General features: G+C 38.9%; 1 protein-coding gene across 14 annotated transcripts in view; it reads right to left on the reverse strand.

The window, feature by feature from the left end:
• Positions 1-526: 526 nt before the first annotated feature.
• CD36 (CD36 molecule (CD36 blood group)) overlaps positions 527-20,453 on the reverse strand; it is a 40,185-nt gene continuing 20,258 nt past the window's right edge. For 13 of the 14 annotated variants that reach the window (XM_076361944.1, XM_076361499.1, XM_076361124.1 and 10 more), the window contains 12 exons: positions 17,187-17,347; positions 15,269-15,413; positions 12,355-12,534; positions 12,114-12,205; positions 11,495-11,541; positions 9,070-9,139; positions 7,224-7,411; positions 6,306-6,424; positions 4,933-5,006; positions 4,107-4,161; positions 3,742-3,906; positions 527-3,001 (listed from right to left, as the gene is read on the reverse strand). In XM_076361944.1, coding sequence (XP_076218059.1) covers positions 3,742-3,906; positions 4,107-4,161; positions 4,933-5,006; positions 6,306-6,424; positions 7,224-7,411; positions 9,070-9,139; positions 11,495-11,541; positions 12,114-12,205; positions 12,355-12,534; positions 15,269-15,413; positions 17,187-17,347 — 1,296 coding nt within the window. In that variant the 3' untranslated portion in view covers positions 527-3,001. Of the gene's footprint in view, positions 3,002-3,737; positions 3,907-4,106; positions 4,162-4,932; positions 5,007-6,305; positions 6,425-7,223; positions 7,412-9,069; positions 9,140-11,494; positions 11,542-12,113; positions 12,206-12,354; positions 12,535-15,268; positions 15,414-17,186; positions 17,348-20,453 lie in introns of all 14 variants that reach the window. The other variant, XM_076362034.1, reaches the window with a different exon arrangement.

The following is a 20,453-nucleotide window of genomic DNA, read 5'->3' on the forward strand; positions in this document are numbered from 1 at the left end:
CTGGGGTGTAAGTATGTGGGCTGTTAGATCTTGGGTCAGATCTGATTCACCAGTGATTTTCACCCATAAGGACCTGGGGTGGGTGGGGAACATACGGCACGAGCGTAGCCGGGCTCCCCTCCCACCCGACCTGTCAGGCCAGCAGAGCCAGCAAAGGATGTTGTAATGTGCTGCTGGATGTGCTAACACCATCCTGCCAACAGCTCCAGCTCAAGGGAGTTGAAAGCAGGTCTCTCTCTGAGCTTGGTTTCCTGGAATTGTTTTAGAGTTGCTTCAGTTTAGACATACTGGTGTTCAGCTCTGCCCACAAAGTCTCCTCTTTTTTGTAATCCAGAGCATAAATGTTGCATGTCACTGGTATTTATAATATATCATGCAGCAACATGAAACATGATACGCACTTCTAAGCAGCTGTGATGTGCCAGAGTACAATGGCATAACAAGGTTAGCCGTAAGCCCGCTTATTCATCAATTTATAAAATCAATCTCTAGGAAAAGAGAATACCAAGAAAAGAAACGCAAGGAGTTCATTATCCAACACAGAAGACTTTATTTACAATTACACATAAGGATCTCAGAAAGAAGAGTTTGAGCTTTATTTGTATTGAGTTCATTAACATTTCTAATAAATGTTTATCCTGCACTGTTTGAACAAATGTAAATACTTAACATTAGCCTTAGTAACATGAATTAACAATAACTGTAACCAATGCTTTGGACAAAATAACTACTAGTTATAATTCAAGTGCAGTTTAGGTGCTGAACATAGTTTAAAAGTCCAAACCTGCATTGAGATCAATGAGATTATACATACGAACAAACGCATTTGTGTGCATGCAAAATTGGGCCCTGAGACATTTAAAATCATGGCCTGACTTGCTGAATCACTGCTGCTGGAGCACTAAACAACACTAGTAGAGCAAACGCTAACTTGCTGAGAATGGACTTGAAGCCAAAGAAAATAAAGCTGAAATGTTAGTGTATCAAAAATGACAGAGGCATTGCTGTTGTTCCTTTGGTGAAAAGATCTCACCTTTAGGTTCTGGCACAAAAGACTAATTTTATTATGAAAACTTGGTGTCAGATCTTGAACCACAGCAGAGCTGTACATGTTTCAGAGAAGAAGGTGACAATGACTTTTGTGGTCTTCATACTTTTTTGACCAGGCCATAGGACTCTAGGGATGCCTTCAATTGTATCAAACTGTCCCCAGACTACTATGAGAACAGAGCATCACATATGACACCAGCAATAATGTAGAGATGAGAAAAAGGTCTTATTTTTCATTGACTAGCAAGCAGCATGAGTAATCAAATGCTTTGGCTCTCTCAGTGAGAGCAGAGCTTCCCATGAGTGCCATGCCTCCTTCACGTCTCCTGCCCTGTTACTTGGCATTTCCAGCTCATGGCTGGAAAAATGAGCGTGCAGCCATCTACCACATAGACCTTGCCTTCAAGAATAATCTCTTGGGATTTCTGTGATTGATCAGCTCTATTGATAGCTACACAACTTTGTCCACAAGCAACACGGGATTAAAACAACAGCATTTTAGTCTGTTGGGTTTTCCCTTTTATTTCCAAAGGGTGAAAACACCTTACTAAAGATACCTGGCGAAAGATATTGTCCTTTACTAGCAAGATAAATCTTTCTGGTTTAAAGCCCATTGTAGCACTATTTCCAAACACCAGGCTATGAGAAGCTGGCCATTTTTTATCTTCCTTTTTCTTTGCAGCTCTTATTTAAGAGGACAAAAGATCCAAGAAGAAATCTTCGAAAATGCTGAACTTAGGTTCTTCAGTGGGTCCATGGGAAAAAGAGAGACCCCACAACACTCAATATCTGACCCATCGACTCTCATTTCTAAGAGATAGCATTCAGATTAAATGAAAAAGTAAACCATTTATGCAGATGGCAGTGTTTGCTACCTGTCTACAGGCTGATGCACCTCATTAAACAAATGGTTGCACAAATTTCCTTGTGGCAGATGGTTTATCGTAAAGAATTGGGGCTACTTGTTTTAATTTATGTTCTTCTATAGCAAGGAAGTGGAACCCCCTGATGTTTGATCAAAATCATTAGCTCAGTCTTTCCTGTGTCTGGAGCATTCTGGAATATTTTATCCTGACCCTAAAGGTGACATATGAGATCATTCCCTAAGGGAGACCTTGGGCAAAGTGGGGCAGAGCAGAGGCCGGTGTTCAAGCAACAACCAGAAAGAAAAGCACGCAAGAGGCAACAGTAAGAGCAGTGGAGCAGGTTGGGAGTTAGGGAGTAGCTCAGGTTGCTAAACAGCTGTGGAGCCAAATGTTGATGAGCTCCATCAACATATGAATGACTGTGGTATGTCTATGAGCCATCTCCATACAAAATGTATAAACCACATATTTTAGTAAGTCTTTTATTAACTTCATGTACTACAGTTAGTAACTTTACATAATAAACTTCACATTCAACGCAAGTCACATCCCTGAATAGACGACAGAGAGCAGTTCTATTGCAGCAGCTTCCATTCTTTGAAGGAACAGAAAGAAACATTGCAATGAGAGCATCTAGAGCATGGCATGAGCTCAAAGGTGTTGTCATTCCCAGCCTGTGCTCAGAGACAGAACATCAGCAAATGGCTTTCATTTGTCTTGCAAATCCCAGAAGAAAAAAAGTAGCAAGCTGCATAAATGGCAGAAGGTGGACTAAAATCCAACTGCATCTCAACTTCAGTCTGCTTGCATGTCATTTAAAATTTGTAAAAAGGTTCAAATAATCAAAGTTATTTGAAAACATAGTTTCCATGGTGGCCTCTTCAGTGATGTCAGAAGTGTGGACCTTTGGAAACATCAGCTTATTTGGGTTAGTGAGTTGGTCTTCTCAAAATGGAAAAGCATGTTGAATTCCATAGCACGTGGACTGACTGTGCCTTGAATCATACCTTTTGTCTCTGAATTTTAACATGCTGCTTGGCTGAAATTTCAATTAAACATTGTCTACCTCTGAAGTCTTTTGTCACCTGTAGTGAAATAAAATCAGAATTCAGCATGTGATGAGGTAAGTCTTCTTCTTAAAAATGTCTCTTTACTACAGCATACTTTTCACCATAACATTCATCTCTCTGCAGTTCTTTTAAATCACTTCAAAAATGTGTTTGTTTCCCTAGATGTCAGTGCATTAATCCACCACTTGGTTATTCAACCCACGATGGGAGTATATTTAGTCTTAGTGGGCTAGGTATGTTCAGGAGATGTTTAGACTAACCTGACAGTGATGCACGACTGAGAGAAAGAAGTGAGAAACCCTATCCAACACTCGATAAAAAATGTCATTTACAGTGGGTTCTCTGAACCCCAGACAGGGGTATGTCCTGGAAGAGCACAGGAATCTGCAGCTGTGTGGTCTCTGTCCCAGAGACGTACTAGAGGGCACTTCTGAACAGTTTAGCAGTCTTGGATAAAATGTCTATTTTCATAAACTCATAACAATTATGTTGTGTTTTGGAATAAAAAAATTGCTGGTCTTCTGACACAGTTCCCAATACCCTCTCCTGGGTGTGTTAAGAGCATCCTGAAAGATTAAGGCTGGGAAGAGAATTTGAAAACATTAGCTAAATTATCTGGATGATTTCCCACAGAACAACTGCTGAATTTACTAGCACTTAAAAAAAAAGAACAGCTAAATAGGTAATGATTCTGAACTTCTTGAAACCCTGAGGAAAAGTTACTGCTGAGGACTGAGCGGTTAGTACTTACTTACTTATTTTAATTTCTTTGATCTGCATATGAAATAGGAACCCATGAATGCAAGGAACAGCACAGAACCTGTGATCATTAACACCATCTGTAGCACACTCAGCATCTGGACTCGACTGGTGACTTTACTTCTGAACATTTCTGCTTTTGCATCCCCAATAACAGCAGACTGAAACAGTGCAAGAAAAATGTCAGTGAAAAGTAAGTATGCAAGCCCTCACTTGCTGAATATATTCTTGGTATGTGCAAATCACAGTGTGGGTTTAATTGCCCAATTTCAGGGCTCCAAGACTGAAAAAGCTAGGTTGTTTGGGGTTTTTTTCTTTTTTTTTTAAACAGTGAAGATTAATAGACAGAAAATATACTAACCTCATTTAGCCAAAGAAGAGGAAAAACATAAGGTTTTTTAACTTTTGATAAAGCTCTGAAATGAGAAAATAAGTACAGCATGTTACCTTTAGTCTGGTGCATAAGCCCATTCTCTACTTAAACATTTTTCTTCTCCTCTAACTACATTTCTACTTCCAGATGTACCTTTTCAGTATAGTTTTGGACTGAAAAGAAAATAACCCTACAATTAATAACAGACATTTTACATGTTGGGCAACCATCTCTCTGTCTAGTCTTCCATATGTGGGTAGTCAGAAAGAAGAAAGACTGGACACAGCTAGGTGTTGGTGGGAGGGTCTGAAGGTCTGTGTGGTGCTCACCTGCCAGATGTACAGGATCCTGAAATGCACATCTGTACATGTACATTTGGGCCAATTAAGAGAAAAGAAACAGCTAGACACTCACCAGCCCTTGTGATAAAATCCATCTAGTGACAGAGCGTACTTAAATTCTCTCGTTAGATTTACTACAGAAAATACATTTTGCCTTCTATTTCATCCTCATGGCCCCCATTTGGGTTTTGTAAGAATGTTATTTTTAAGAACATGTTGCCTTGTAAGCTTCTGTGGGGAAATCAAATGTGTGTTAAAATACTTGGGCAGTGCCTTGCTCAAGAAGGCTTGCTCTTCTGCTGAAATATGTTCTCTGAAAAGTCATGACTGAAATTTTTGCAAGAAAGACGAAAAGGCTTTGGGAAAGTATTTTTATTCTTTCTTTTCCCAGCCATTTCTACTGATGCTCTCGTAGACCAATCAGCCCTCTTGAAAAAAAGTCTTCAAAAACAAAATAATGAAGTAGTACTTACTCAATTTTTGGTGCAGGCTTCACAAGGAGGTTTACTTGCAGCCTTTTCGCAAATTGTAGTGTAAAACCAGTGATCTAAAACCAGAAGAAAAACCTACATTAATTTAAGTTTTTTAATTAGATGCCTAAGCCTAGAATATGGACTGTGTCAAAAAGCACTTTGGTATTATTTTATCCTTATGTTTTAAAGGATTCCACTTATATGAAATTTTATGTTTGTAAGGGTCTCTCATTTCTCATAAAGTTCTGATTTTGTGGCTTTACCATAGTTACTTTTGTAATTTGCAATTAAAACTGAAGGCAAAAAATGATTAAAAATACTAAATCAGTCATGAAATGTTTCATATAAAAATATGTTTTAGTTTTTTTCCCACCAGAAATTAGCTATTTTTTTTTTCCAGTAAGAAGGATGTTTAACTTGCATAGGGCCAAAACAAATATTTCATATCAGAACAAAGGTCAGATCTTTTCTTCATCTCCTTCTTTTCCCCTCTGTCCTCCACAAGAACAAGATGGTGTGATTCTTGAAAATTTCATACCAGATTTAGGAAATTCTGCTTGATGTCTCTATTCCAAATAAGGTGAAACAAAGATTTAACTTTAGGTCTCCTCATTGAAATCACATAGCTTAACTGTTAAATTATATGACTAAAAATATTTTAGTGACAAATCCTGAATTTTACCTTTTCATCCAAATTCAGAGCAAAATAAGATTTTGAAACCTTAGAATTCATCACATAATTCAGAAACCTTTGGTAAATACACTTAAAGTTAAGAATCTGAATCACTGGAACAGAAGTAGAAGTAAAATTGGAGGCAATCAAAATCAGACCTGTCATAAATTCATTCAGTTTGGGAGCTCTGTTGGACAATCCAAGTCACAAAGACTATATTAGGTCTGTTCTAGACTAGTCTGTTCAGACTTCTAGCAATTTTCTTGGAAATAAACCGATCTATATTTATTTAATTTCAATTGAGATAGTAATATACAAAAATGGTTAGTTATCGAAAATGAAAAAAATTAAGTACAGAGGGAACAGAAGAACTTTCATAGAAAAGAATTTTCTCAAAGTACTTGAAGGTCATAGAAAAGCTATAGCATACTTCAAAGTTCAAAGAATCCATTTAATCCCACATTCCTAATAAGGAAAAATCAAAACTTATTGTCCAAACTTGGAAGGTCAGAATGAGACAAAGTTCTGCTCTAAATTTCCCCTGCTAAAACCATAACACTCTTGTGAGCAGATCTTGCAAAAGCAAGCACGAAAATATTGTATGTTCTGCTTGTCCGTCTGGTAAAAGGCCTACTCTACTACAACTAAATTTAAACATTGCAAGGTTCCTGAGTTTCAATTATTCAATATTTGGACTTACAGGCTCTACATCTAGAAATGTGTCATGCTCCTTCTCATTTGGGCTCAGGCCTTCGACATCATGCAACAGAGAATCACTTCCATGAAGAAAATGTGGAAGAGAGATAAATACCGGTCTTCCTATTTGAAAAAACAAACTCACTTGAATCATTAAGCCTTGTGTCGGTGCTCATCATCTGAGGCCATTTTCCATGCAAACATAGTTTTTTATATAGACACACAATCCTGACAAAAATGTTAATAGCCCCACCCCCCAAAAAAAATTTGAGCATTTCTGTGATTCTACTGTCATGAGGAAAATTTGCAAGGTGAAATAAATTGCAGTTGTAAATCCTGCTTGTCTGTGTCCACACTGTGGAGCTGGCAGTGCTCCCAGTTTCACGCTGAGGTGAGGACCTGATTGTCACTGTTTCCCCCCACCTGCATGATCTTGTTTTAGTAGAAAGCAAGCCTTAATGGAACCCATGCTGTCCACTCTGCACCAAACACAGACTCTGTATATATTTATTTTATTAAACCAACACTAACTTTAGCAAAGAGTGTCTCTCAATCTCTGCATGTGTATATAGTTGGGTACACGCACACACACACTGTGTGTGTGAATTATGACAAATACAAGGACTGTGACTATCTCTGGCTTTTATACAGTGCCTATAGAATCCTTTTCTTTCCTTTCTATACATGCATTCCTGCAGTTTCAGTATACAATCTGCAGTATCACGATTTTGCACAGCACTATGTGAAATACAGAAATACTATAGACCTCATTTTGGGAAATGAGGCTACCGAAAAGTAAAAAATCTCACAGGCAATCTGTGGAAGAATTCACAAGCACGAACGTCCTGGATCTTAGAGTAACACCTCAGCTGCTGGACACGTGCTTTCTCCCCAGTTAAACAGTACCATGGCACTACTATACCTGCTTTGCAGGCACTAATGTCTAGGACTCCAGCTAATGTGCAGTTCTTTGATATGACTTCATCTGTACAGAAGCAAGAATTATCTCTGACTTCAGCAGGAGATGCAAATGCTTCACGAGGAACTGTGAAACGATAGAGTGAGATTCCCTTCACATCCTCCTTGCCCTGGAAAACTCCATAGATCGATCTGAATATAAAAGAGGAGAAACGTGTTTCAGTCATTTGGATTAAAAATCTGAATTCATGGCAATACTCCTCAAGGATCCCTCAACTGTCTGTCTCTTAAAAGAAACAAGTACTCCAGAGAGCCAATGTCCAGGCTCCCTTCACACTGTTCAGCAGTTTGTAGGGGTGTTCCTCTGTAACAGTGAATATTCCACACTTTCACAAAAGGATGTACAAGCTCAGAGGTGAACATGACAATACACAGAGACAGACAAAAATACTAATGCTACTAATAAACAATACACACAAAACTAACAAATTAATTAAGAGCTCTTTTCTCTATACACTTCTACACTGACTGTTATGAAATTTTTGAAAGTTTTTGGACTACAGTAGAGATGCTTAGCAATATAAATCAGCTCTGCTATAGGTTTTTGCTGACCTGATGATACTAATCTAAGCTTTATGATAGAGGCAACATTCTGCATATAACCTTATTCCATTGCATACGAATCAGAATACCACTTAAGCTTCATTTTGCTGATACATTATCAGCTGATACGGAGATATGGTTGTTACACAGTAATGTAACCAGGGCAGCAACACTTTGTATTGCAGCCAAACAAAAGAAGGATTCTGGGTTTTGCAACATGGACAGAACCATTTTCCATGACCCCATTTCAGCACGACCTTTGGGCAATTGTTACTGTCCTTCTTCATTGTTCGTTAATTGTGAGAATTAAATGGCCAGAGGGATCTCTCAAACTGTGCAATTGATCCAAAGAATTTTATCATTTCTCCTTTGTGTAGAATTCCCTTTTCCATGAATTATGAAATGCTTTCCAGTTTGGGGATGCAATTACATCACAAAAAAAAAAGAACTTTAACTTCATGTAAAAACACTGATCTTTAAAAACAAACAGTCTGCAAAGCAAATGGACCACTTTAAACCTAGTTAAAAGGAAGCAGCTGTTTCCAGGCAGCAAAATAAATAAAGGGGTTGAACCTCGCAAAGTAAATACACTGTGATGCACTTTAAATCTTTTAACATTGCTTTCAGCGATCCCACTGGAGAACTCGGGGACACTGGATAGCCACAGCAGAAGCAGCAGGCTGAAAAGCCATCAGTATGGGATGTATTAAGCAGGTTTGTTTGGTTGTTTGTAAATACATAAAAATAAAATATTTAAAAATATCCTGTGAGAAAACAATTTTAAGTATCTAGTGGATGACAGTAAATCCTGTTCTGCATACATGATGTTCTGCAGAAATGCCAAAGCTGGTCCCTGCTGTACCTATTGCCTTCTCAGACCAAGTAAGGCAGGTTATAGGCTGATCTTAGAAGTTGTTCAAGACTTTGAACCCTGTGGCCCTCAATGTCTTTCATAGATCTGTAACAGCTCACAACAGAGTCAGATATTCCTGAATTACACATCTGTAACTGGCTGAAATAAAATAGACCGTAAATAGCTTGCTACTTGACCTAAATAAAAGTGGTCGAATCAGGTTCTGAATCATGAGCACAGCTCACAAATTTACTTGTGTTTAGGTGAAATGTTTATGTTGAACTGCCTCAGTGACCTGAGCCCAAGCAGAGCCACTGCAGCTGCCCTCTGAAACAAAAGAGCATTCGGGTGGCACACGCAGGTGTATACGCACACCACGAAGGGACCAGCCTACCTGCAAATATCGGAGGAGAAGAAGCGCAGTATCTGATCCTTCTTAACAAACGGTGGGAATGATGCCCCATCTGTGAATAAAATAAAATAAGAGCTTGAAAGCAATTCCACTTAGAAGACATGATTTAATTTCTAGCTCAATTCTCGGCTGTTACTTTCCTATAAAGCTGTGAAAAAGGTAAACAAAATGAGTCATTTATGGGGAAAATATTTATGTAAGTTATTGCACAGTGACAGGCATTCCACAGTTAAGATTGTATTGTTTTTGAAAGCGAGCCAAATTATGGCAGCTATTTTCTTTTTTTCACAGATGTGAAGCTATATGATCAAGCCCATTAAAAACAGAGGATATGAAAAACAATCCTGCTCAATATGAATCCCAATACCTGTTGCCATTGCTTCAAGGTTGTGCAGTCTAAAGACCTAAACCTTTCTAGAGATGTTTGGTTCACCTGCAGTTATGGCACTCAGCGCTTACAAGAAACACAGCTTTAGACTTCAAAATGGCCTATTTAATAATTAGTGCTAAACATTTTTTCACCAAAGATTGCTCAAGTGGACCTCTTCTTTGGAAGCTGAGATCCTCTCTATAGCTGATGGAGAGAAGGAAGCACTTCTAGAGCACGACCCATCTCACCCCATGGTAAACATGCAAAATAGGTCAGAGGAATAGCACTTGGTGATGTCTTTTTCTCCACTCGTTATAAAAAGAACAGACAGCCAGTTCAGATGCATATTTCTGCATTGCAAGCATCCAGAGTTAAGTAAGAGGAAACTCTGCCATTTTCCCAAACAAGGTGTTGTAACAAACCTTTAACCAGTACATTTATTACTTCTTGCTATAATTTCTGTTTAGTTTCTTAGTCAGCAGCCATAACCAAGCGATTAAAAACAGCTGTGATATCTTTGAATCTAGTTGGCAAGAGTGAGAAAGCTAAATTACATACTGCCACTTGCCCACTGCTGACAAAAGCACTTTTTCTTAAAGAAGATCCAAGATCATCCTAGACACACACTCTATTTCTAAATCTTGGCAGTCTTGGAGAGTTTGCAAACATGGCCTCATTTCAAGCCCCATACAAGAACACTGCTTAATATTTTTATCTAGATATTTACTTATACTATACATGCTGTGCTTTGGTGTGAAAGCTTGCAAGATAAGAAGGAATTCTCACACTTACAAGACTTTTTAAACCTGCTGCTTCTCTAAACACATGGTCTCACCTGAGCAGTCACACTGAATACTCTTGTAAACTGTGAGATAACCTTTGCTAACACAGAAAAGCTCCACATTTTCACTGTACTGGAGCACTTAGTCTAGTTAGCTGAGTATGTTTATTCCATCAGCTGCGGAAGAAGATAAAACAAAAAGCTGACCCTGGGAAAAAAGGGTTCAGGCGCCACAAGAAAGAAGGAAAGTCATAGAACCTAAGAAAATATTGCCTCTTATAACATTAATTACATAGTTTAAAAAGGAACTAATCCTTCCTGATTCACAGACTTCTGGAAAGTCAGACTCTTGTGATGTATTTGAAATACTTCAAAATATCTTGCCATGTGCTCTGGGTTATAATGAAAATGGTCTATGCTAGGTAAAGCAGCACAGAAAAGGGGAAGAAAAAAAAACCAACCCAAAAACCTGCTCATTTTGATACTCGCTCACTGAAGGCCTACAGCTCTCTGCAAGATCCTCCACCATGACATCTGCCAGCCTCAGCTCAACAGATTCTGGTGTCCTCACAGAGACGCTTTCACTCATCCAGAATAAAAATATCATCTTGAACAAATGTCTCTTAAACAACTCAACTGTTTTCATATGCATTCCAAAAGTAAATTCAAAAATATTCCTCTCTAGTTTATTCATCCCAAACTAAACTACTTCTCTTCTTTATCCCTTTTCACTTGCTAGTGGCCTCCAAACCACCTGTCTGTGAGCCTTTTCCCTTGTCACCTCAATTTCTTTTCATATCTCAGTAAAAAAAAAAAAATCTGTCCATTCTGGTGCATTTAATTTTATTTTTCAACACTGTAAATGAATATACATTATTAGAATGCAAAGATAATTTTCAATTGCTATAGCAAAGAAAAACAACCTTAGCTATACTATACCATAAAGATAATTAGTAGAAACAGAGAGCTGGATTCTTTTCTTGTGTCTCTTCCACATCCACTCTAGCTGAAGAGGGTGTGTGTACATGTATATATAAAATAACATACAATAATGTATACTATATATATTATAACAGATACACACATATGCATGTATAATAGTAGTAGTATGTATACATTCATATTTATATAGACATTTAATATACAGAATACAAAACTGTCGAAGCCCAGGGGAATTAACTTAAATATCGTATTTCATTATTTCCTTGCAATATCAAGAAATGTGTTGAAGTTTTAAAAAGCTTTAATAGGCTTACCTGTGCCATTAACCAAATCACAGTGACCTTCCCAGTATGAAAGATTCCTTTAAGATAAAAAAAAAAGTCATGCAGGTAGCATATTATACCATGTAATCCATTTCATTACCTGTATTGCTAAATATAACTGCTCTGGTATAAGCCTGATCCATTAGCAAAGTCAGAGGATAGAGATGTTCATTCATTTAAAAGACGTGTAGATGAGGCGCTTAGGGACATGGTTTAGTGGGCATGGTGGTGTTGGGTTGACGGTTGGACTCGATGATCTTAGAGGTCTTTTCCAACCTTAATGATTCTATGATTCTAGGATTCTATGATTCTATTCATTCAGATAAACTATATGATGCATTAGAACAGGATAAAAGGGATCTAGCTACTTAAGTATGCAAAACAGAAGTAACTACTTGTATCAAAGTATCAAAAATTGTCTTAAATCCAAGCTCCTAACAGAAACGTGAATAGCTGAAAGAGGGAGGTGTTTTTGCTAAGCCCAGGGCTTGATCAAGCTTTCCTTGAATTGTTGAAGATTTTCCATTTATCTATAGCTCTTAGTGAATCGAGCTTTAAAAGCCATACCTTGAAAATAAGTATGGTTTTTAATTATACAATGCTATGATACCTTTTGTTTTTATAGCTTTCAATTATTGCTGTTTTTTTAATATCTTCTTTCCCAGTATAGACTTTGTAAAGTCCGTCGAATGTCCCATTATACTGTAACAGACACAAGAAGAAGGAATAACAGTTAGATGTACTGAACCAGACTGTAGCATTGTCAGATTTTTCTTCCTCACAGCAGCTGCCTTAATTTTTATTCAAAGAATGATAACTGGAGGCTTTGCCTCCTCATTGGTTTCACTTACCGGGTAGAAGACTCCCAGAACTGGGTCCAAGGGGAAGGGGACCTTGTTTAAGAAGGGATCTTTGTATCCCCACAGTAATTCTTTAACTGTTCTGTTCTGCAGCATGGATGACTTAGAAGCTTTAATCCAAGTATTTAATAGTAGTTGTATAAAAGTGTTTGTATACAAGGCAGGTGCAGCCTACAACAGCAATAAAATTAATGTTTAGCATAAAATTCTGCATGTGCTCTGGATCAAAAACACAGAGACTGACTCCAAGAAACCTCTGGCAAAGCCGGTTTCCTGAGTTGCAGCTCACTGTAAGTTAAGTTTCTAATGAAAACTGACACTTAACAAAACAATTACTGGGCATAACTTACACAAAGGCAGACAATTTGTCTTTACTGCTTACATGAGTTCACTAGATCATCCCTAATCACAGAATCACAGAACGGTTGAGGTTGGAAGGGACCTCTGGAGGTCATCTGGTCCAACCTCCCTGCTCAAGCAGGGCCACTGAGAGCCAGTTGCCCAGGACCACGGCAAGACGGCTTTTGAATATCTCCAAGTAATAATCTCAAATCCCTATCTGTGTAACATGGTTTGTACCACTTTTGGTTTTCTCTCTCTTTTCTGTCATCTCCATGTGTCACATACTTCAGACTCACTCACGCTATAAACATGTAAGTAAAAACATACAAGCCTTGTTACTTATTGGCTTAGATAAGTGGTTTAGATTTGCTGTTATGCTAGCAGCAATACATCTGTATCCTGCATAAAACTGATCAAGTGCTGAATCTCCATTATTTCTTTACTTAGAAAGAATACATATTTGCGACAAACAAGTCCTTTCTGAACAGCTTTAATTCTAAATACTGGATAACTTTTCCTAATTCAATGAAGAATAATGTAGATTTACCAGCAGTAATTGTAATGAACGTTCCCAGAGGCATAAACACAAAGTCAAGTCCCTGAAGGCACTGAATAACTTGTGGAAAGCAAACAGAAATTATCTATGTTGGCCTGCCTGGTGAAGCAGGAAATTGTAACAATTTTGGTAAGTAAATCTGTGTAAAAACAAGTCATTCTCTTAGTGCAAGTGCTCAGCCCTTTAGCAGACCATCTCTTTGTACTTAGTGCTATGGGGATAGCAATGGAATAGTCTCTTTTACCCTCATTTCCTGCCCTCCTCAACCCCATGAATCTTACACTCTTGTCTGAACTTGAACACAGAGTAAGCAGAAAGCAAGGATATGACAAGATTATGAGATAGAGGAGATGTGGGTTCAGTCCTCTCAGGGTTAAGAAAGTGTGAAAAACATCTCTCTGAATTCTCTTGTGAGTATTTTGACGACAAGGTTATGATATAAAAATTGGGCTCTACTAGATTGAAGTCAGTGCTGTCAAATGAGATAGGCAGAGCCTCTCTGGGAATTTGGGCTTACACCAGTTTGTTTCTGAACAGCAAAATGGGGCTTGGATCCTCTGTTCCCATCTCCCCTGATGCAGCTGCTTCCAGGCATGAGCCTATGCTTAGACCCATAAAGAGCTACATGGTCCAAGGCATGGGAGCTGAGCAGTGTAAGTTAATATCGTGACATGAAGGACTCTGAGTACAGGAAAAAAGAACAGCTTTCCAAAAGAGAGATGCTGGCCTAAATTAGGACACAGGCAGAATATATCTGGTCTGAATAAGGTCATTTGCCTTTATTTATTAGGTCTTTTCTCCCTAGAGAAAAGAAGGCTCAGGTGGACTTCATCGCAATATTCCAGTACTTAAAGGGCAGCTAGAAAGAAGATGGAGGCTCTTTCTTCACAAAGAGCGACATGGAGAAGACAAGGGGCAACGGGTACAACTTGCACCAGGAAAGGTTTCATCCTGATAGAAGAAAGAATTTTTTTACACTGAGAACAGTCAATCACTGGAATGTTGCAAAGTCCCCATCACTGGAGGTTTTCAAGGTGCAACTGGACAGGGTTTTAGAAAATCTCATCTAGGCTTCCTTTCTCAGAAAAGATTTGATCAGATGATCTCTTGAAGTCCCTTCCAAGATGGGCTTTTCTATGATTCTGTGATTGATTCTATGATTCTATATCGTGTTAACACCAAGCATCTCTTCACTCTGCCCCTAACACCTACCCTCTCACAGTGGTCCTGAACACTCACACGCAGATGCCACAGAGCTAGTGCAAGACAATAAGGCAACACAACCAGGGCTGAATATAAATATGAAAACTGTAAACGTCAGTCAAGGGCAAACATTCTCAGCCTGTGACAACACAAAAACGTCTGGACTGAAAAGGCTCTAGCACTACTCTAGGTGGTGATCCCTGTGCTTTTCTTTGAAGGACTAAGGTCTCAGCAGGAAGGAGAGCTCAGGGGATACCATTGCAGTGGTGCTGAGGGGCACCATGGGGAGCAAGCAGCTGGGGCAGCGAGGCCATGCATACACCGAGCATGGGATTTAATACAGCCTCCCCTGCAAAGCAGGACTGAGGATATTATGGAAAGAGTATGGCAAATCCATCTTGTACTGTTCATGCTGTACCTCACACGGAAAGGGAATCCATCCACAAACTCTTGATTCATTCCCACACTAAAATTGACTAGGAGGATGCTTTTTGATGCATCCCATCCAAACTGATGACTTTGCTTCCATTGACAGGAGCAAGTTAATTTTCATTTACCGTTAAGATTACCCTGGGAATATAAGGAAACCTTAATATATATGTAATATGTACTCAGAATTTTATTTCTTTTTTAAAGACTGTAATACAGCTATTCTCAGTGTAGCTCACACTCATGTCATCTGAGTTCACAGACAGGAAGCGTATCCTGTGGCAGTTTCAGTATTACTAATGCTAACTTCTCCCCTATTTCCTCCAGTATCTCAACACTTGAATGTGGACATTATGGTTTTGTTTCTTTACTTACAACAACAGCAAGGTTGAGGCACGTGATGGTATCATTTTCTGTCCCAACAGACATATCAGGCTCAAAACGAGCAACATTAGGCAACATGTAGGATATTGTGCCATCAGAGTTTTCCGTGATATTTTCTTTGGGTAAATATCGCACCCTTAAAATACAAAATAAAAACACAGAATATTTTTAACATTTGATTTTCGAGACAACACATAACCATGCCTGACTGAAGTTTTTTGAAAAGTTGATGAACATTTTTGTAGATTAATGTTGAAGATTTTATAACCACCGAAAGGATTCTAAACTTTTCATGTGAATATATGTAAAAATTCCATTTCCTGTAAAGTATTTTTCTTTTCGAAATATTCCCTTAGTGCCTAATGGAATGTTTTTTTCTTGATACTAAATTGAAAACAAATATTTCTTTTTTATTTTTATTTCAATAATGGACCTTTTATCTTTTTATATTTTGTTTTAACTTAATTATATTTTGTCACATTTTTTTCTAAGCTTTCTCATGGTTGCATGTAATTAGAAGGGGATGACTCAGAATGGTTAATAAACACTCTGAGGTTTTGAATTGATATGCCAGTGTTGCAACAAAACAGATTACAGGTTAAATCCATGATGGGAGTCACTTTGATAACATTTCATATGCATGTGGAGATCTATAAGCAGTCTTTCAGCTCCACTGAGATTCTCATAAGCCTCTCAAGCATGCCCGGTCAGCAGATCACTAAGGTACAAATCTCTGAGCTGCTGCAGTTCTAGCTTTAGCTCAACTTTTCAAGTCCCTGTCCTCTTGCTGACCCCTCTATGGATAAATAATTAAATATTTAAAGGGAGATTGAGAGGGAGAGACTCAGTGTGACAGTGATTCAAGTAGACCCAATCTCCCAGGTGAGCATGGCCACAGCAGTGAGAAAAGCTATAGCCATCATTTCTTACATAGTCTCATCTAGGCTTCTGGCAGAGATTTGTCCCTGAGAAAATAGGCACCATCACCACCATTAGAGTAAAACATTTCTGTTTTGCGGGAATTCACCTTCTGCAGAATTTCTTAACTGGTTAGTTTCCCGATTCCTGTGTAACCACTTCCTATGTCTTCCCAGGTACTCTATGAACCAAGAGCTCTCTATTTCCAATGAGAAATAAATAATCTTTTAGGCACCAAAGCACCTCAGCTGTAGATGCTGCAATGCAAAACCATCTTGCAAATATAATATACATCCCCAAACATATCAAGAAAGAAATATCATTGTAGGAAAGCAATTTCATAACAAGGGTGCCAGTGACAGCTGGGTACTGAGCTTAATGACTCAGGAAGCATCAACTAGTCCTACGTCGACATCACGTTTAAAATTAAGCAAATGATTAAAAGCTTCCCTGAATGGGGATGGACTGCTGCATCTAGGCCCTAGCTAGTACATTCAGAAAAAGGAATGCTTTTCAGAGGAAAAATTGAAAAAGGAAAAGCTATAGATTAAAAATAAGTCATAAAGGAACAAAGAAACAAAACATATTATTAAAATAAATATGAATGATACATGGGTGATAAGATAAGCTCTTGGGTTTATGGCATCTGGCATATTTTCTTCTATGTTAAAAGTTGGCAAAAACTGAACAGCAACAAATGCAACCGTGCCTGTGTGTTGTTGTGGCAAACACCTTGCTAATGAGCAATCGTTTTTCACAAGAGCAAACAGCTTCACACCCAATTACCTATTTCTATACGTGTTTTCCTAATGTGAGACCCAGTACAGAAAGTGTTTGTGATTGCTGTGTGTAGCTGCAATTTAGGCATTTTTGTCACGTCTGACTAAAATATGACGCTGGAATTTCAAAAACAAATTTTAACTCAGCAGAACTTTCTCTGACTTTAGCAAACCTGATATGACATGTCACATATTCAGGGGGTTTTGCTTACCTGTACGTGTAAGGTCCTCTTTGTTCAAGTTTTGGACGTGCTCCTTGGTCTAATACCTCTGAAGGATTTTGCACATGGAAAACCCAAAATTGCCTGTAAACTGAACTTCCTGGCACAAGCCAATTTTCAAAAGCAATGGTACCATTTGCAATGACAGCTTCCTAAAAGGACAAAAATCAAAACTAAAATTAACCACAAAAAATGAGTGACAAGCTGCAGATGATTGTAGAAGATTCCCAAACAAACAGGAAAAAAAAGATGTTTTCTCATCAATGTGAGGCATACAGCACACATTTTTGGCCAACATTTGAAGGCAGCCTGACATTCCCGCTCAGTGACAGCAAAAGTGAGTCCCCCTAAAATAAGTGACCACAAAGCTGATATAATTGCTACTGCAGCCAGTAGCAAAACTTTCCTACTGCTGTGGTCAGGCATTGCCTTAGTTCCCAAATACTTGCCAAATCCACTGATAATTTGTAAAAAGAAAATCTTTGAATGACTGAATGATACCCAGCAGTTTTTAGAATCCATAAACTACTTTTCATACATTTGCAAATAGCCCAGGGAAGGAAATGAGAGTTATCTCTGAGCATTACTCAGGCACTAAGTAATTTTGCACCCAGAGAAGCAAATAGTGTTCTTGCAGGACTGGTTTTTTTTTGTCAGAAAACTCTTGCCACCAAAACTGAGAGTTTCTAAGAACGTTTTGATAATGTTTTGTTAGGAAGGTTCCCCGGGTACAGGGAATGAGGGAAAAATATGGATATGAGGACAAGACAGGACATCAGGAACCACTCTAGAGTAACCAACAGCTTTATGTCTGTGGCACTCAGCTATAATACAGTAAATGCCTATTCAGACCTTGGGACTGTACAGTGCGAAGGAGAGTTTGAAGGTATGTTTCCTGTATTGTCAGGGGAATGCCTGCTCTGCCTGGTCTACATCAGGCCCCTTTCTATATGATTTTCACAAAGTCCTGCGATAATGTTTTTCCCCTTGGTGGCAAAAATTTAGAAATTTTTTTTTCAATAAGAAGAAAAACCTAGGCTGCCTGGCTCCAACATATAAAATGCTTTTTTGTAGGAGTTGTGCCATATTAATTAATTAATTTGCACAGCTCACAGAGTCCCAGGAAGAAAAAGGCTGGAATCCCTCCAGATAGCAAGAAAAGACATTTTAAATTACAATTTGCTAGATTTTCTTTCTACCTTAATTTTCTGCCTCTAGAGTTTACTTAGCAACCACCATCAATAAAAAAGGATACTACCAATTAAGAACCACTGCAGTTAGAAATGAATACCATGTCTTGGAGAACTCGTAACACAGGTAGGGCTTTGTCTATGGAAAGCCTGTATGGTGGAGTTGCAAATGCCTTGCTGGTGGTGTAAAGCACTGGGCTTGCTGTCTGAATATCTGGTATAATTTATGTGCATTTGTGTGAGAGGGGAAGGAAACCTTGCCACAGTAAATGTGTTATCAGCTTGAGGTCTTGCACTCAAACCCCACAGCTAAAATTCTCTTCAGCCTGGTTTTGCAAACCTCAGGAGGCCGAAGACTCTATCAAAGCTGTGATCCAGCATGGGGCAGACCATCTCCTTGGTGAAGAGAGGAATGCTTACATGATTTGGAAATCACTTTTTCAGTTTCCACAGAGAATTGCTCAAAGGATCTGGGAGAAGCAGGCTGACATAAAGAAACGCGCAGCTTGGTCTGCTCAGAGTCTGTCTGCGATCTGTAGTCAGCAAGGTCCTGGGATGGGGGCAGATGCCAGGATTTGACCTCCTGCCTCTGTGAACTAGGATAGGGAAATGATTAAGGATTCCTGGCAGCTATACGGTCAAGAGGACAAACTAATCTCTCTAGAAGTCAACAGCATACAGGCACAGAAATGAATAGAGAAGTTTCGACCTTGTGATGATAGATTTTAAAGCAGGGTTACTTGCTTCTTAAAAGCTTTAAGTTTTTCCCTCCATCCATTCCTCCCTCTCTTTATAGCCCTTTGCTAGGGGTTATAAGAGCACAGAATGATATGCAAATTCCCCTACCACTGGAGAGTTTGCTCAGAGTGCCAGAGCCATAGGACCTCTCCTCCCATCCTTGAGAGGCACAGAAATAGTCCCCAACCTGCCTCTAGCTTTAGACATTTTGGGCACTTTGAAAAATGTTTATTCTGCAATGATCACATCTTATGACTTTGTGTTGACTTGGAAGAATATAAGGAACATGCTTCCTCACAGCTTTCTCCATGTAAATGATATTATTTTTTCCAAAGGGTGGATCTTTGCCTCTAATCCTCTCTCTGCTATTGCAGGGAAAGCTGAGAGCGTGCAAGGACTTTATACCGGCTTTTTAGTACAACTAGGACAACTTTCCATGTAAACTGAGACTGTAGGCTATGTGACGAGCCTTTTAATATACTTTTTGTACTGCCCCTTACTGCACTTTACTATACTATGTACTTTCTTATCAATATAGAACAAATTTGCTGTCCACCTAAAGAGGTGGGGTGGCTCTCCTTTATTTTTCATGCAAGAATAACTACTATGTCCGTATTATACCCTTAGGAAATGCCAACAGAGAAAACTTACTTTGGGCATTGTACAAAGAGGTCCCTGGGACCTGAGCACATGGGACAGCCAGGTCACAACAAGTTAATGTGTGGATCTGCAGCCCACCATTTACTCTGTGCTAATGCCACCATGGACACTCTTGGGGGATGCTTCAAGGGGACAGCTGATCCAACCTTCCTTTGTGCCAGCTCTCATTCCTCAGGGAGCTGTTTCTGCCTGCCAGACTGGAGGAATATTATTTCTTTTTTTTTTTGCGTTACCTTTCTACCAGTGAGCCACTTGGCTCAGTGGTGTGGGTAGGGGGAAGGAGCAGATGAGAACCAGAGTTAAAACAAGGGAAGCAGCAGGACAAAAGAGGGAGAGGGAGGAAGGGAGCAAGGCCATTATTTTTGGTGGCATTCAGCCATTATTGTTAACAACATTTTTTCCACAAAGGAGGTGTGCATGATTCCCTGTCACATACTTCGAGAGTGCGAATGGCGGGTTAAAGCAGAAGAAAATCTAGAGCTCTGTCTTTATTCATGCCTTCATTTAATAAAACTAATATCCTCAAACCAGCAAGCCCTTGGGTTTTGGCTGTCTGATCACTGGTGAGGCCAGCCCTAAATATTAGCCCTCTCTATGGCTGGTCACTTGTATATTCCCCTAGTAACACTGCCATGCTTTGTGATATTATGAAAGGTAGGGTAATTTGGGA

Source organism: Aptenodytes patagonicus, chromosome 1, assembly GCF_965638725.1.
Source record: "Aptenodytes patagonicus chromosome 1, bAptPat1.pri.cur, whole genome shotgun sequence".
Taxonomy (NCBI): Eukaryota; Metazoa; Chordata; class Aves; order Sphenisciformes; family Spheniscidae; genus Aptenodytes; species Aptenodytes patagonicus.